The sequence below is a fragment of the Pleuronectes platessa genome, chromosome 6, assembly GCF_947347685.1.
Source record: "Pleuronectes platessa chromosome 6, fPlePla1.1, whole genome shotgun sequence".
Taxonomy (NCBI): Eukaryota; Metazoa; Chordata; class Actinopteri; order Pleuronectiformes; family Pleuronectidae; genus Pleuronectes; species Pleuronectes platessa.
The window spans coordinates 2,347,152-2,364,272 of NC_070631.1; the positions used below are offsets into that span (position 1 = coordinate 2,347,152).

At 48.4% G+C, this 17,121-nt stretch overlaps 1 protein-coding gene across 1 annotated transcript in view; it reads right to left on the minus strand.

The window, feature by feature from the left end:
* Window positions 1-846: 846 nt before the first annotated feature.
* Window positions 847-17,121, minus strand: part of agap2 (ArfGAP with GTPase domain, ankyrin repeat and PH domain 2) — a gene marked incomplete in the record, with an annotated part of 18,426 nt that continues 2,151 nt past the window's right edge. The window contains 18 exon segments of the mRNA XM_053424864.1: window positions 847-2,026; window positions 2,787-3,066; window positions 3,714-3,936; window positions 4,324-4,414; window positions 4,675-4,826; window positions 5,253-5,312; window positions 5,655-5,789; window positions 5,983-6,108; window positions 6,226-6,406; window positions 7,013-7,117; window positions 8,178-8,252; window positions 8,393-8,548; window positions 9,292-9,410; window positions 9,485-9,619; window positions 10,426-10,561; window positions 10,655-10,740; window positions 10,835-10,922; window positions 11,869-11,927. Of these exon segments, the coding sequence (XP_053280839.1) occupies window positions 1,820-2,026; window positions 2,787-3,066; window positions 3,714-3,936; window positions 4,324-4,414; window positions 4,675-4,826; window positions 5,253-5,312; window positions 5,655-5,789; window positions 5,983-6,108; window positions 6,226-6,406; window positions 7,013-7,117; window positions 8,178-8,252; window positions 8,393-8,548; window positions 9,292-9,410; window positions 9,485-9,619; window positions 10,426-10,561; window positions 10,655-10,740; window positions 10,835-10,922; window positions 11,869-11,927 (2,414 nt within the window).

Consider the following 17,121-nt stretch of genomic DNA (forward strand, 5'->3'; position numbering starts at 1 on the left):
CAGAACCACATAGACACACAGACACACACACAGACACACACACAGATACACAGACACACACACACACAGACACACACACACACACACACACACACACACACACACACACACACACACACACACACAGACAGACACACACAGACAGACACGCAGACACACAGACAGACAGACAGACAGACATACACACACACAGACCCACACACACACAGACACACAGACCCACAGACACACAGACCCACAGACACATAGACACAAAGACAGACACACAAACACATAAACAGACCCACACAGACACACAGACACACACACACACACACACACAGACACACACACACACACACAGATACACAGACACACACATACAGACACACAGACACACAGACAGACCCACACACAGACACACAGACAGACCCACACACACACAGACAGACAGACAGACAAACACACAGACCCACAGACACAAAGACAGACACACAGACACACACACAGACCCACACGGACACATAGACACACAGACACATAGACACACAGACAGACACACAGATACACACAGACACACACAGACACACAGACCCACACACAGACACACACAGAGACACACAGACACATACACAGACACTTAGACACACAGACACACACACAGACATTACACACAGATAGACCCACAGACACAAAGACAGACACACACACACAGACCCACACAGAGACATAGACAGACACACACACAGACCCACACACACAGACACACAGACACACACAGACACACACAGACAGCATCATTCTGCAGCAGCTGATGAGCTGAGACATAAACACAAGGTAAAAGACCAATGATCATAATAACTCAGATTTCTTTTTGTACAAACTTTATTTTATTCTGATAACTATTTGTTTGAGCTCATGAGGGATTCACTCGACCACCAAGTGTCAAAGTGACAGTGACACCTGCACCTGCTTCATACTGGGAGTCATGGGATCGACCTACACAACAGGAATATGAGTATGAATCATGTCGTCATCCCAAATCAAACTTTCAACAAATAGCCACATGTTTACACATGTCAAACTTTTTTTTGTTTAGTTTTTTACTGGTTTATGTTTTTGTGACGTGTCAGAGGATAAGAAATTATAAAAGACAATGAAAAAAACAAACTTGACATATTTTCAAAACTACCTGTAAGAAAACATTTACAAAGTCTGTGTCTTCGTTACAGAGTGAAACATTAAGTTTGTAGTATAGATACATTTACAGAATATTAAAGTCCTTGACCTGTGAGAGTAACACTGACATATTTCATATTCCAAAACCATTCATGTTTCTAGTCTAAGCAGAATAATCTCAGCCGATCCCTTTATATATATATAAACGGACCTTAACACTGCGGCAACAGGGACACGCAACTAACACCAGGACGTTTTGTAGGTTTATGTTTTATCTGTCAAGCCAAAGGAAGGAAAGCAGGTTTTGGTCCAGTCAAAGAAGACGTGAGTAGAAGCAGCTCCCTGGAGACGTGAGGCTTCTCCCTCAGAGGATTATTGCACTTCATCTGGACGAAGTGGAACCGGAGCAGATCCAGAGTCAGCTCGGAAACTACAGACCACGGCTACAGACTTCTACTCGAGTCATTTCGTATTTGAGGTCGACAACAACACAGCGTCTCAGCAATATTACATCTGTCATCGACAACATGGTGAATATTGCTTTTTTTAAGTTGTTTGATATGTTGTTCAGTCTTCAGAAGCTTTTTTTTTTTTTAAATCATTAGTTCTGTGATTTGTTCTTATGGTACAGACTCCTCCCCCTCAGCGTCTGCAGCCCGAGCTACGACACCCGCTTCCTGGAGCTGGTCCGGCCCAGGCTGGCGGTGCTGGAGCGGCGGGAGAGGACGGGCGTGGCCGTGGTGGGGGACGTCTCGTTAGGACAGCCGTGCTGGAGCAGAATGTCCATGCAGCCTTTGCTCCCGTTCTTCCGGGCCATCATCATGGCCGTCTGGCCTTGGCCGTCTTTCGCCTTCACGTCGATCCCGTACTGCAGAGGAGAGAGAAGACGATTCATGGACGGAGTGATGTTAACAGGTAGAACAGTGAGAGCTGTTAGACTCAAACAACTGAATTCAGTTCATTACCACGGAGGAGCTTCACCTGACCAACACCGACAAGACTGTGACGTCTCATTAATGGGAAACACAAATGCAACAGGAACAACACAACCTGTTCGTGGACACGTGAGTCGAGTGAGTTGTCGTTTGTGAAAACCTAGTGAAGTCAGTTGCTGCTTTGAATGTGACGCTTGTTGAGTTGAGATGTTTCAGATGCTTGAAGAATCCGAAAAGACAGAAAACATTTGATCCACAACACGTAAACAAAACTCACATTTTAAGCAGCGACTGATTCGTCCAGGTTTCAGTGACTCAGCTCGTTTCACTGTCAACATCCGTTGCTGCTCACGTCCTTTGTGGTTTTAGCTCGATCAGTTGCATTGAGGCTTTTATATCCGTGTTTCCCATTAACAAGCTTAATGTTCTTTGTGAAAACTTGCTCACAAACAAACAGCATTTAAAACCACTCCTCTGTGGACATGATTAAATCAGCATCCATCAGATTGAGAAGATTCATAATTCATCTGCAAAACTAAACTACCAACCAGGAAAAGGAGATAATTCCAGGACCATAAAACTCAGCTTCCCTGCACATCACTTGTTTTTTTAATCTTCTCCACATCCCACTTTATTCTGGAACCTTCACATTCTATCAACATGGACGAATCCATGAGGAGAGGAGAGACCCACCCAGACGAGCAGCTGAGTCATGACCACGTCCCCCAGCAGACAGGCAGCGTGCAGGGCGGTGCGCGGCGCTGAGGTGGAGCCGGCGGGCGGAGCGTTGATCCACTCCTTGGTGCTGTGGGCGAGGAGGAGCAGCAGCCGGGGCAGGTCCCTCTCCGTCACCGCAGACAGAAGCCACCCCGGAGGACCGTCCTCGGGCAGCTGGGTCCCCGGGGTCGGCTGGAGAGGACTGACAAACGCCCGCTGCTCGTACTTCGCACGGATCCAGGACTCTCGTCCCTCACTAGGGAAACAGACACACAACCAGGAGACACAGGGTCAGTGTGTGTTCACATGTGCAACGTAGATGAGGATGTGATCTTCTCACAAAGAGAAATCTCAGCAGAAAGAAGACGTCTTAGCGAACATCATGTTTTTAGTTCTGATGTCTGAGGGAAAAGTTATGTAAACTTTCAATCAATCACCAAAATCTGATCAGTTCATCTGTGAGTGTCAGAGAACATTTGTACCAAATGTTAAAGGATTCACTCGAGAAGTTTTAATGAAACATGTTCAAGAGGCAAAAAAAGAACTTAGTCAGGTCCCGGTGACTCTGACCTTTGACCTTTGACCTCCTTCTCTGAGTCAAAATGATGTGAAGAATTCCCTCGAGGTGTTTCTGAGATTCTACATCACAGCTCTAGTTTCAACAATTCACAGGTCCCAGTTAAAACCTCTTTCACACAAATGTTATCAGATCTCTGTGGGTTTTCAAAACTCAGGGAAACCAGTTGAACTGAAGCTGATGGAAGCTGATGGAAAAGAGGCTTTATAGACTAATAGTTAAGAATAATAAGTTAAACAAAACATTTGAAAATGTCTTTTCACTGATCAGATCACAAACAGATCACCTCCCAGGTCCCAGGAGCTGAAAGCAGAGGTGGAACCCACCGTGTGGCGTTGGGCGTGGGCTTGGTTCGGCCCTGCGTGCAGCCCTCCCAGATGCTGTTGGCCATGTGGTTCCCGATGGCGGCCAGGACCTGAGTGAGCTCGGGGGGCCAGTCGTCCAGGTCCAGAGAGCGGACGCGGGACAGGTGAGTCCCCAGGTTCCGATGGATCCCCGAGCACTCGATGCAGATCAGCGAGCCCAGGTTGAGACTGGCCCAGGTGGGATCTGCAGGGAGAGAGAGGGGGGGCAGGTTACAGGAAGTGGTTTCTTCTTCTGGGGCCTGAGTGGTGCAGACAAACGGGTCCAGGACGAGACCCAGACTGGTGGAGATTCTATTTTCTTGTTCTTAATGTTGACACCGTTTTCTTTACAATCTTTTCTTTACAATTTTATCTTTTTCTATAAGTTGTCCACTTAATGCTCAGATCCATTTCGTCCCGGCCACTAGGAGGCCATCGTCTCCACATCTGTTTGCTGTGCTGGTGAGAGCCGAGTTGTCAGTAGAGGTTTGTGGAGCAGGAACAAACAGTGTGACCTGGGACTCGGCCTCGGGCTGTGACTGTGCATGAAAACAGAAACGTGCAGCCGGAGGGGAAGACGTGTGGAACTCACTGGGAGCCTCGCAGTCCACACACAGGCCGTTGCCTTTGGCGTTTCGGACGGCCTGAAGCGCGACGGCCTCGCTCTGACTGGTCCGACGGGCCTGGACACAACACACAACACACACACAACACACACACAACACACACACAACACACACACACACAAATCAGTATTCACAGGATCCACAGAAGATGAAGGAGAAGCAGAAAATCATCATGTGATTTATTATTTACTCTTCAGGGAATCAGATCTAAAGGCTGAGGACAAACTGTGAGAACGAAGACCAGAGTCTGGACGACACTTAAAGTCCATCACCTTCCTAACGTCAGTATGACACAGTGTGTTCATGTCAGTGTGTACCTTGTTCCTGCCGCTCTCACACGACTGCAGACTGGCCAGAATCTGGCTCTCGATAGCCGACACCCACGAGTCCCTGTCCTCCAGACTCTTGGCCTCGAAGTGCCACGTCTGTCCCGTGAAGGACACCACGATGAAGTCTGCGTTCTCCTCGTCTGCAGGAGAAGAACAAACCCAGCTGAGACCTGCACGTGCTACACAGGGGGCCAAGCTACCGTGGACGGCCATTTTGGATCTACAGTCAGGGGATCCGTTCACACCTGGTGTCATGATGTGTCCTGAATGGGACCAGATCAGATCAAATGAACATGGACCTCGCTTCTGTCCATGAAGACCAAATTTGATGATTTTACCAAGTGTGTGTCTGTGTGTGTGTGTGTGTTTGTGGGTGTGTGTGTGTGTGTGTAATACCAGGTGTGAACGGGGTTGTTGAACTTAACACAAAAATACAAATGTGACAAACAAACTAAATTTTGACAGAAGTTGAAAACAGATGAAAAGTGAACAAATGAAGAACTGAGGATTCTGTGGGTGAACGTATGAAAACAGAGGCCGAGCGTTGATCTGCTCTCACTCGTTACCTGTCTTATTAATGTTTCTCAAGCTACCAAAGCTCTTTAATTTCCACATTTTACGTTTGGCTGCAGAGCGAGAGACAAGCAGAGGGGAAGAGAGAGAGAGAGAGAAGCACATGTTAGGAGGTGAAGAAGCATTCAGAGGAAGACCAACACCTCGGCTGGATCCCGTCCTCACAGAGGAGAGAGGAGAGAAGGAATCAGAAAACAGGAAAGTGATTAAAACTACTTTTGATCACATGTGGCGACAGAAGCATCAGATCCTCCTCTTCCTCAAGAAGCCTCAATTATGCTCAAAGGTTTCATTTTCAAGAAGAAGAAGAAGAAGAAGAAGAAGAAGAAGAAGAAGAAGAAGAAGAAGAAGAAGAAGAAGAAGAAGAAGAAGAAGAAGAAGAAGAAGAACGTTACCTTCAGCCTGTCCCACGGCTGCGTCTCCTTTCTGGTTCATGCTCTTCTTCCTCCTGTTCTTCTTCCTGTCGCTCATGGGAGACGACTGTCCCACGTCCTTTCCGGCAAAAGGACAGGCCGTCCCTTCAAGGGCGTCTGACATCATAATAATGATGATGATGATGATGAGAAGGAGGAGGAAGAAGAAGAATACATTTTGTAAATATTTGAAGGTTTACAGATAAACAGAAAGCAGATAACAACATATTTAAAGACACATGTCGTATTAAACAGTCAAAACTGTCTTAATCAAGTTGTTTACAGGGGTTTTCACTTCCTGTGTACGTACCAACACTTTGTGCTTTGGTGGACAACGAGGACGAGCAGCGCTGGAGACCTCTGTCTCCACCTTGAGGCGACAGTCCACCGGAGCGATCCTCCACCACGGACAGGGTGGACGGACACAGCTGAGGGACTGAGGGACGAGAGGACGGAGAGTCAATCACATTCTGACTTTGTGTAACTGGGCTGGTTTTAAACCTGCAGTGTTAATAAAAGACGCTCGGGGACATGTGTGTATGTGAGGTCGTACCGGTGCTGGTGCTGTCGCCGGCCGGCGGCTCTTTGCTCAGCCCGTTGACTCCAGGTAAGAGGCCGGGGGCCGCAGGGGGGGGCCCCGTGGGAGCCACCGCCCTCGGAGGACGTTTCCCAGGAACTTTAACCGTCACACGAAGCAGGTCGATGTCCTTCCCGTGGACATTCTGTGTGTAATCCTGAAAGATACACAACACACTGACTTTAACACTGAAGAGGTCGGATGTGTTCCAGACTTTTTTTATTGATTCCTCAGAGGATAATTCATGGATATTGATATTTATGTGTGAGTGTAGTTTGGTGCAGATCCAAGCAGAAATCTGGATCTGGTGAATTTAATTGTTAGTTTGGAGGATCACACGGTGGAAGGAGCTGTTATGGTTACAGGTAATACACGGAATAAATATTTTCAGTCCAGCATCGGATGAAACTTAATGTCAAATATATCACTGAATGTTCCCGGTAATCAAAATTAAAGGTTCAGTGTGTAGAATGTAGTGACATCTAGTGGTGAGGGCGCATGTTGCAGCTGAACACCCCCCCCCCCCCTCTCCCAAACCAGAGAGAGAACCAGTTTGAGCTACTGTAAAAAAAACATGGCCGCCACCGTAGAGACGACCCGCTCCCGATGTAAATATAAAGTATTTAAATCACTGGGATTGTTCGGCTGTTTGAGAAGAACCTGGTTTTCACTGAACCCACTGAGGTGAGTTCTAAACAGCTGCACAGTGAGAACCTCTGTGTGTTCTGCTGTGGGAATCGATCCACCGGCGGTGTTCTCTTACGCTGGAGCTGGAGTGGTACGACAGCGAGCCGCTGCTGGTCAGGGTGACGTACTTCTTCTTCCACTCCTTGTTCAGCGAGCTCCCACTCCTCTTCCACAGGATGCTCTGTGGAGAACAAACACCAAGGTCAGCCAATCGCAGCCAGCGACACGTTGGACCGGCCTAAATTTAGAGTCGACATCAGAGAGCGGCTCTTCAAAGTGCAGCGCAGACAGAGAAACAGCTGAAAGCACAATATTAATATAACACCCCTGAGGAAGCGTGAACAGCATCAAATAAGATGGTTTTTTTTGTGCTGCTTATGTAAGAAGTAATAAATAGAGAAGAGCATCTTTGTTCCCACCTGAAGAAGAAATCAGCAAATTACTGAGCTGCAAGCAGCCGAAGCTGCTCAGTGAAGATCCTGATTATCGGTTTCACTGTTTGTTACGTGAGATACGATCAAATACTGAAGATAAGATATGAGACGCAATGTGATACGATACCATGAGATAAGAAAAGATAAAAGTTGATAAGACAAGATTGTATATGATACAATAAGATACAATAAGATAAGATAAGATACAAGCTGATAAGACAAGACTTGATATGATACGATATGATACAATTACATACAATAAGATAAGATAAGATATAAGTGGATAAAACAAGATTTAAGATTAAGATTAAGATTAAGATTAAGATATGATATGATAGCGTAAGATACAATAAGATACAATTAGATACAATAAGATAAGATACAATTAGGTACAATAAGATACAATTAGATACAATAGTATCTAATTGTATAAGATAAGATAAGATGGGCTGCGATATACGATACTACATTCTACAACGTCAGATAAGTAACGATACAAGACGATGAAATATGAAAATAGACGAGAGAAGGAGTGAAAGACCCCAAAAAAGAAAATACAGAGAATATGAAAATAATTTACACTTTTAACTACAGATTGAAATATCACCAGTACAAGTAAAGTTCAGTAGCACAAGGATGTAAACTGTATTTGTGTATTATGTCTAAGGAGATATGGAAATAGATGAACATATATATATATAAATGCATATATAGACTGTCAAGAAGTATATAGGCACTATGACAGGTATAGTACACACTAGTAGTACAAGTATACAAATAGTAGTAAGTTAGTAAGTGAGTACAAACCTGTTTGATGGGAACCCCCCGGGCGCCGCTCTGGTCTCCTTTAGCGTCGGCAGCTTTCTTATCCGAGTCGCGGTTCTGAAACAAACACAAACAAACACAAACAAACACAAACAAACACAAACCAACATGAGAACCTTCGTGGTCACAGGAGCAGAGAGTCACCGGCTGTGAGTGAGATGATGGTGAAGAGGAACACGAGGAGTGAGACCACTGACCTTGAAGAGGGAGGGGCGTCTCGGGATGCCCTTCATCGCTCGTGAGCTGACGCTGCCCCCCCCCTCGCCCTGTGCCACCCGCAGCTCTCTGTGACTCACCACGGGGGTGGAGGGGAGGGAGTAGGCGTAGCCCCCACTGCTGGGGCCATTACAGGTCTGAGAGGTCAGAGGTCAGGATGCAGCGGGAGGGATGGAGGTGAGAGGGAAGAGACGGACAGGTGGGGGGGGGGGGGGGGGGGGAGATGGGATGAGATGAGTCAAACAGCACGTGACCGTGGACAGAATGAATCTTTCAGTCGGGGAACAAGACGATGTGATAATCATGGAGCTGAGATGGATGATGAACGACCTGGAGGTGACGTCTCAGATTACACTTCAGCTTGATGGACGACTTTAACTTCCTAATGCATGAAGCTGATCTGCAGCTGAACGCTACACAACCAGACGAACGCTACACAACCAGACGAACGCTACACAACCAGACGAACGCTACACAACCAAAAACTGACCAGAGAGAAACGTTCAGGTACTTTCACCTCCAGCAACAAGGTCACGTTTCCTTTTCCTCTGTTCGTTCACAGGACTAAAAACAAAACGACTGATTTGAATCTGACTCGTTACATTTTGGTGCTGATCCGGAAAATTAACCAAACAAACCAACCAGCACAGGAAGAGGAGGGGGGGGGGGGGTTGGGGGGGAAACATCACGCCTGTGCTGGAAGGTCATTGATCACAGCTCATTACAGAACTGACACATCATTCTAATTATGTTGTTATGTTTAAATTAATTCATAGTTTCAATCTTTTTGTTGTTTCATGTGCAAGGGGCTCAACCTGATTAAGACCTCAGTGCAGTTGTTGGGTTGGGGGGTGTGGGGGGGTGTGTGGGGGGGTGGTACCTGTCCCGGCAGCGAGGCGGACCCGGGCGTGGAGCCTCCTGAGTGACTGGGGGAGTTGGGGAGAGACTTGCAGGCCTGCAGCGCCGCCTGCTTCTTCTGAGCCACGATCTTCTGAGCGGCTGGAAAACACATTGAACTGTTCAGTGACTCTTCAGTCCTCGTGTGGAGGGAACGAGAATCTGAGAGAACTCACCCTCTGAAAACACCCGGTCCACGTTGAACCCGTAGGTGGCGCAGGTCTCGTAGAACAGCGAGTGGCGCACGTCCACACACAGCTGCCGGGCTCGCTGGTCCTCGATCACACGGGGGTTAGAGCTGCTGATCTTATCTGAGTGAAGACACAGGATTAGAGTTTAGACTGAGGAGCTCTGCAAGACAACAGGGAGAGAAACTTCTGTTTGCTCTGGTGTTCACTTCAATCTGTGTACTTTAAAGATCTCATGGTACTTTGCGTCAAATCAACTTTTCTCTTCTCATCATTTTAAGTTAATTAAACGCTTTTGTCTCTTTTGAATGCAACATTTTTAAATCTTTAATGAAGTGTCCTTTAAATCCTTCAGTTAACTCCTGGACTAATTCCAGAAATATCCGTCTGTCTGTGTGTCTGTGTGTCTGTCTGTGCTTCTGTGTGTCTGTGTGTCTGTGTGTCTGTCTGTGCTTCTGTCTGTGTGTTTGTCTGTTTGTCTGTGTGTCTGTGTGTCTGTGTGTCTGTGTGTTTGTGTGTCTCTCTTTATGTGTGTTGTGTGTCTACCTGTGCTTCTGTGTGTCTGTGTGTGTGTCTGTTTGTCTGTGTGTCTGTGTGTCTGTGGGTCTGTGTGTCTGCCTGTCTGTCTGTGCTTCTGTGTGTCTGTGCTTCTGTGTGTCTGTGTGTCTGTGTGTCTGTGTGTTTGTGTGTTTGTGTGTCTCTCTGTATGTGTGTTGTGTGTCTACCTGTGCTTCTGTGTGTCTGTGTGTTTGTGTATCTGTTGTGATCTTAATCTTAGTAACTCAATAACCTCTCTAACCTGAAATGTGTTGACGGAGCTAAAGAACTATCAGTCACATAAACTCAAAGTTTACTCAGGAAATTAAAGTTAAACTTTTGTCCCTTCTGGTTTCCTGTCCGTGCCCCTGACTGGTTTCCAGTACACCGACCTTGCGTGCCGACCACTATGAGCGGCAGGTCCGTGCGGAAGGTGCTGAGCTGGCTGTAGAGCTGGTACAGGTCCTGGAAGCTGGCCTCGTTCTCCAGACTGAAGACCAGGATCACAGCGTCGACCCAGCTGCAGAACTGAAGGGGGGGGGGGGGGGGGGGGGGTTAGCTCCCGGGGCTCAGGCCTGATGCACGAGGACACACACTCACTGCTCACACTCAGAAAAGCACCTGAGCATCAGGCGGTCCGGCCTCCTCCCGGATCAGCAGCAGGTGACTCTGTCCGTCCACCAGCACTTCCTTCTTGTACCGGCCGCCTGACAAAGACACAACCAGCAGCTGGTGAGCGTCTCTGGATATCACACATATCACACATCTGATATCAGAACCTGTCTGAGATCAGTTTCTTACCATCAGTCTTCTCCAGAGCAACATAACTTCCTGTGATGTATTTGTTCACCAGCGCTGACTTTCCGCTTTTCAGACTTCCCAGAATGCCCTGAGAAGCAGGAAGGAAACACACACGTTTTAAATATAACTAGATAAACTTTTCAGTTCCTCCATCAAATTATGTTTTTGTTCCTGTTGGTGTGTATCAGAGAGATTTTACATTCCTGCTAATGGACTGATGTGATGGAAGAAGTACTCAGATCTTTTACTTACTTTAATAAAAGAAAATGTATTTGAATACTGAAATAATAAAATGTTCTTCTCATGTGCTTTATTATAGAAGATGTGTAATAAACCATTGAGGCCATTTCCCTGTGACTATGATCCAGAGTTCATTGTTAATCTGCAGCTTCAGGTGGATTCTCTCACTGAACTTCAGCCTCAGACGTTTCAGTCACTATCAGATAAGAGAAGACGGCCACACCTCAGAGTGTGAGCAGCCGGAGACCAGAACCTGCAGACATCTGCATTACATAAGTTCAGAGTCACATAATATCTCTGCTTATTTTATCATTATTGCATTAAGGTTTATTTACTTTACGAGTTTTATCTGTAAGATAAGAGAATCACGAAGCCCCAGAATGTACTGGAGTGAAAATAACTACCAGATATGTTTTAAGAATCATAATTTAAGTTTAATTTAAACATCAAATTCCTTTACATTAAACTCAAATACTTCATACATCTCAAGTCTGGTTGTAATATATGCGAAGGTAACTTTACTCAAGTAGTATTTCTGAGTTATGAGTAATTAACTGAAGTATCACCCTTTTATTTTCACTTCACTACATTCATTCATTCACACATTGGAATAAATGCAGAGGAGTAAAAACAGAGTCGACTTGAAATGAGTGAATCCAAAGTTTTTGAGTGTAAAGTCAAATTAAAGTCTGAAGTTTTTCCCTCTGATTTAAACCCGGACTCAGTAACTGGAGTAAATCCTCCTGCTTCCTGTCTCCAGGTGAGAAGTGTCGGGGGGGCAGGACTCTTCTCACCAGCCTCAGCTCGGGGATGGATCTGCTCAGCGTCCACTCCTGGCTGTTGGCGATGTTCACTGGAGGGAGACGGACAGAGACAGAGAGACAGACAGAGAGTGAGACACATGTCCATCACTGGAGGGAGACGGACAGAGACAGACAGAGAGTGAGACACGGGTCCATCACTGGAGGGAGACGGACAGAGACAGACACAGAGTGAGACACAGGTCCATCCCTGTAGGGAGACGGACAGAGACAGACAGAGAGTGAGACACAGGTCCATCACTGGAGGGAGACGGACAGAGACAGACAGAGAGTGAGACACAGGTCCATCACTGGAGGGAGACGGACAGAGACAGACACAGAGTGAGACACAGGTCCATCCCTGGAGGGAGACGGACAGAGACAGACAGAGAGTGAGACACAGGTCCATCACTGGAGGGAGACGGACAGAGACAGACAGAGAGTGAGACACAGGTCCATCACTGGAGGGAGACGGACAGAGACAGACAGAGAGTGAGACACAGGTCCATCACTAGAGGGAGACGGACAGAGACAGACAGAGAGTGAGACACAGGTCCATCACTGGAGGGAGAGGGACAGAGACAGACAGAGAGTGAGACACAGGTCCATCACTGGAGGGAGACGGACAGAGACAGACAGAGAGTGAGACACATGTCCATCACTGGAGGGAGACGGACAGAGACAGACAGAGAGTGAGACACAGGTCCATCACTGGAGGGAGAGGGACAGAGACAGACAGAGAGTGAGACACAGGTCCATCACTGGAGGGAGACGGACAGAGACAGACAGAGAGTGAGACACATGTCCATCACTGGAGGGAGACGGACAGAGACAGACAGAGAGTGAGACACATGTCCATCACTGGAGGGAGACGGACAGAGACAGACAGAGAGTGAGACACAGGTCCATCACTGGAGGGAGACGGACAGAGACAGACAGAGAGTGAGACACAGGTCCATCACTGTGCCGGTGGAGACAGCAGCCGGCACCGGGGCCTGTGTGGGACAACCGGGCGTCTTAATGAATATAACCTTTCAGTCACACCGGGGATCTAACGCGCGGCAGCCACACCACTCGTTATCCACTTAGCTCCCCACTGACCAACAGCTGTGTGCCAGGGCCGGGGGGGGGGGGGGGCTCAAAGCCTGAGACCGGGGGGGCTGGAGGGAGAAAGGTCGTCTCCAACCAGAGGAGCTCTGTTACTGGATCCATATTCCATCTTGTTTGTGATACTTGATCCCAGAGCCCGAGCGTCGTCCTCCTCCCTTCATCTCCCCTCCCTTCTGATTCAGTTTCACACCTCTTTGAACCAAGTAGACAAATGGATCCAGTGAATTTAAATGTGGTTTTCAAAGGGGGCTGCTGGGTCCTGGTGGAGGTTTGAGCTCTCTGAACCCTTCTAGTTGAATTAGACGTTAAAATATAACTTACATCTTCTGCACAATTTAATTTACCAGCTACCAGTAGATGCTATCAGGTGTGAGCGGCTACCAGCCTCTATATAATGGATTCTATGAGAGCAGGCGCACAGTGTGAGCACAAGCAGAGCAGATCAACCAGGGACATGTGAGTGAGAGCATTAAAAGATCTGAACCGGAAATCAATAAGATGAAGAGACAAGATAAAGACACAGGAGAAAAAACCCACATGTGTGTTTGATGGAGACACACAACTGTGGCAGAGGAGGTGCGGTGCCCCCCCCCCCGGTGTGATGTGACGCTCACACTCTTGCTGCAGCTTCAGAGGGACGAGAACAGAGGAGTGAGGTCAGAGGTCAGAGGTCAGAGACACGCCGCTGCCACTCTATTAGGTTCAAACATGGATAAAACTGATGCACTCACATCGACTCAGATATTCACTTTTCATTCAAACTGATTCACAGAGAAGCTCATGACACTTTCTGATGATTTCTGTTGTGAAGCTTAGCCTCACGGATATTAAAGCAAAGGACAATATAGCAGAAACACTATGGGGGGGGGGGGGGGGGAGTGAATACAGCAGCAGCTCGACTCTCTGGAAACAGAAGGTTTGACCTCTAGTCGTCAAATTCAGGATTGATTTTGAGCCTTAATTGCTTGTTTTTCAGATTTCTAACTTTCTCTAGTTGAACTTTTGCACCTTTGTCCTCCAGGTTCTTCTGGACGTCCTCAGAGCTGGGATCTAGAACCGACTCTGCAGCGGCTGCGGCTAATCTCTGGAACGGCTTCAGAGACGTATAATCCGTCCCTCAGGACCCACTGCTTCTCACTGGCTTTCAATTAAAGTGGAGTTCGACACCTTGATTTCAATCCGCGGTTCTGCAGTATTTAAATTCTCAATCATTTATGATGTTTGACGTTTTCTTCTAAATCTAAACGCTTTCAAAATGATGAGAATAATATAATTTATCTCACTAACTAATCATTTCTGGGACAACATATCGTCCAACAGAATGTGTAATGATCACAGGCCCTTCCTTTCATTTTCAGTACTGCACCAAGTGAGAGGTTTACAGCTGTAGCTCGTAAATCTCTTTCATATCCAAGCAGAACTGGAAATGAACTAATCCTGAACGAATCAAATCAGAATTCGGATCGAGAACCTGGTGAATCTGATTTGAATCGATTTGGGAAACCAGTGGTTACACCCAGCCCCATGGAGGAGGGACATGACTGTCTGCACCATCCAGTGGTTGTTGAGAGATTTCACTCAAACCATGAACATGAACATGATACTGGCACCAGGGGGACGCACCGCCGACCATTACAGTAAGTATAGGATACATCATCTGGGAACCATGACTGTCTGTGCACTGTTTAATGGCAAATGGCTGCTGAACCAAACTAAACCAGACGCCAGATATTAGACAAAACCAAACGAGGAGAGGGAGAGACACCAGGGGCGAGCAGGAGGACGTGGTGTCAGTCCTCTGCTGGACACACGTCCTCCGTCCCTCGTCCTTCAAACACAGAGGATGAATTAACTGGAGCTGGGTCTGAATCTGTGGAGCGTCCGGCCAACGCTGCTTCACGAGAGAGAGAGAGTAAAAAAGAACAGAGGCTTATATACGAGCTGCGGCTGCAGGCAGCTCGAGACCGGGGGGAGAGCAACTCCTACCACACACACACACACACACACACACACACACACACACACACACACACACACACACACACATGACTGGGTCCATCTTGTCTGTCTTCCTGAGTCAAAGCCTCTTTATGGACGGACAGTGTGATCCTTCTGCTGCCTCCACACACACATCTCCACAGACACACACACACAGACACACACAGACACACTTACACACACACATCTCCACAGAAGCCAGTTATCTCCACTCCCCGCTCCCGACCAATCACGTGTGATCCTCTGTTCCTGAAGAATCGTTTTCTAACTTAACGTTGTGTCTTTTCTTTTCTTGGCAGATTCGTCACGATCGTGTGTCAACGCCTGGACACACACACGTATTCACACAAACACTCACACGTACACACCCGTCCACCTCCAGCTCCCCCCCCCCCCCCCCCCCCCTCGTTTCATCAGACTCAGCGGCAGAAGCAGCAGTTCTACCGGTTGCCATGGCAACACTTCCTCCTGCCCCGAGTGTGCGCGTGGGCGTGCACGTGTGTGAGTGTGGTTGTGTGGTTGTGTGTCTGTGTCTGTGTGTGTGTAGTCGGCGGGCCCACAGTCTCACTACTCGAGTGAATCCACAGTGTGCATGTGTAGCGGTGTGAATACACAATGAATGAATGAACATATGAAACACACGCTCACTCCCACAGCACGACACTCGCTCTGTGTCGCACACTGCAGCCACACAACAGTCACGCTCCTGTTTGCTTTTTGAATTCAAACGAAATGCTTGGCAGGGACGGAGACATGGGGGGGGGGGGGGGGAGGCAGAACGTGTAGTGGGCGGAATATCAAAGACCTGGATTAGAAATGTTCGTCCCTTTCTGATGTGGGTGAACAAATATGGTTTCACGCGTCTCCTTCGTGAAGCCGAGCGTCGCAATCCACCATCGTCTCCCCCTCGGCTTCATTATGAGATTTAAAGCCATGCTGGGAACGCTGTTTAAGTGTGTGTCTGTGTGTGTGTCTGTGTGTGTGTGTGTGTGTGTGTGAGACTGAGAGCAGAGATTAGCCCTCCAGCCGTGTGAAATCGGCCCGGCGCTCTGAGGGGAATTAGATCAAGACTGTCCAAGACGGTTCTATTGTGAGTCCGCACATCAAACATCATCCGTCACCACTCTGCAGCCGCACATGGTTTAAGGAAAATGTTTCTCGACGTGTAACAGAATTTAAATATTTTCTGTGTGGGGGGGCTCGGAGCGGATCAACCCCACCCAGCGCCTGGTGGAGGCCTGGGCACAGACGAGGTGGCAGCTCCGGGGGGGGGTTGTTTTGGCAAAGACCCGAAGACAGACTCTGATAAGGCTGGGTTGACAGGGGAGTTGTGTGTCTGTGTGCGTTTGTGACCTCTTACCTTCCTCCTCGCTGGAGTCTCTCTGGATGTAGACAGGGGGCGCTGTGGAGCCCACCGTCCCGGAGCTGCTCTTGGTGAAGATGCCGCTGATGAACTTGAGCATCTTCCTGTCCCTTGGCGGAGGCGCGCTGGCCCGGCTGCGCCTGCTGGACCAGGCCCAGGGTCCTCAGAGAGGCTGTTCAGGTCGCTGTTGTCCAACGTGCGGCTTTTCCCTTTGCGTGTGGGTTTGGATTCCCATGTTGGCCGGAGAAGGGAGAGAGGTGGAACCGGCCTTCAGCCTGTCCTTCCTGGGGATGTCTCTCATCACCGCAGCCAGACCACCTCCCGCCTCTATCGGTATTCCAGCATGAGCCTCGTCCCGCAGGTCCCTCCAGTCCTCCGGCCGGCTCGCCTCGGGCCCAGGAGGCCCTGCAGGGGCCCGGAGAACGCATCGGCACCCGGCAGTCCTTGCGGTCAGAGGCTCTGGCCGACGTGGGGCTGCGCTCTCTGCCGTTCCCGGGAGTCTCGGCCTCGGGGTGGCCACGCTGCTGTGAGACTTCAGGAGGCTGACGGCCGCTGTCCCGCCGGACGGATAGGGAGGCTGGTCCCTGGTCGGGGTGCCGGCTCGGCTCCACATGCACCTCCGCTGGTGGTGTTGTGGTGACAGAGGGAGAGCGGCACTGCTTTGCCTCTGGAGTGGGAAGAGTCGTCTCAACTCTGAGGTCTGTCCCTGGAGACCTGGTGGTGTGAGGTGTCTCAGCAGGTGAGGGGATGGACAGGCTGTACGGAGGCTGTTCACC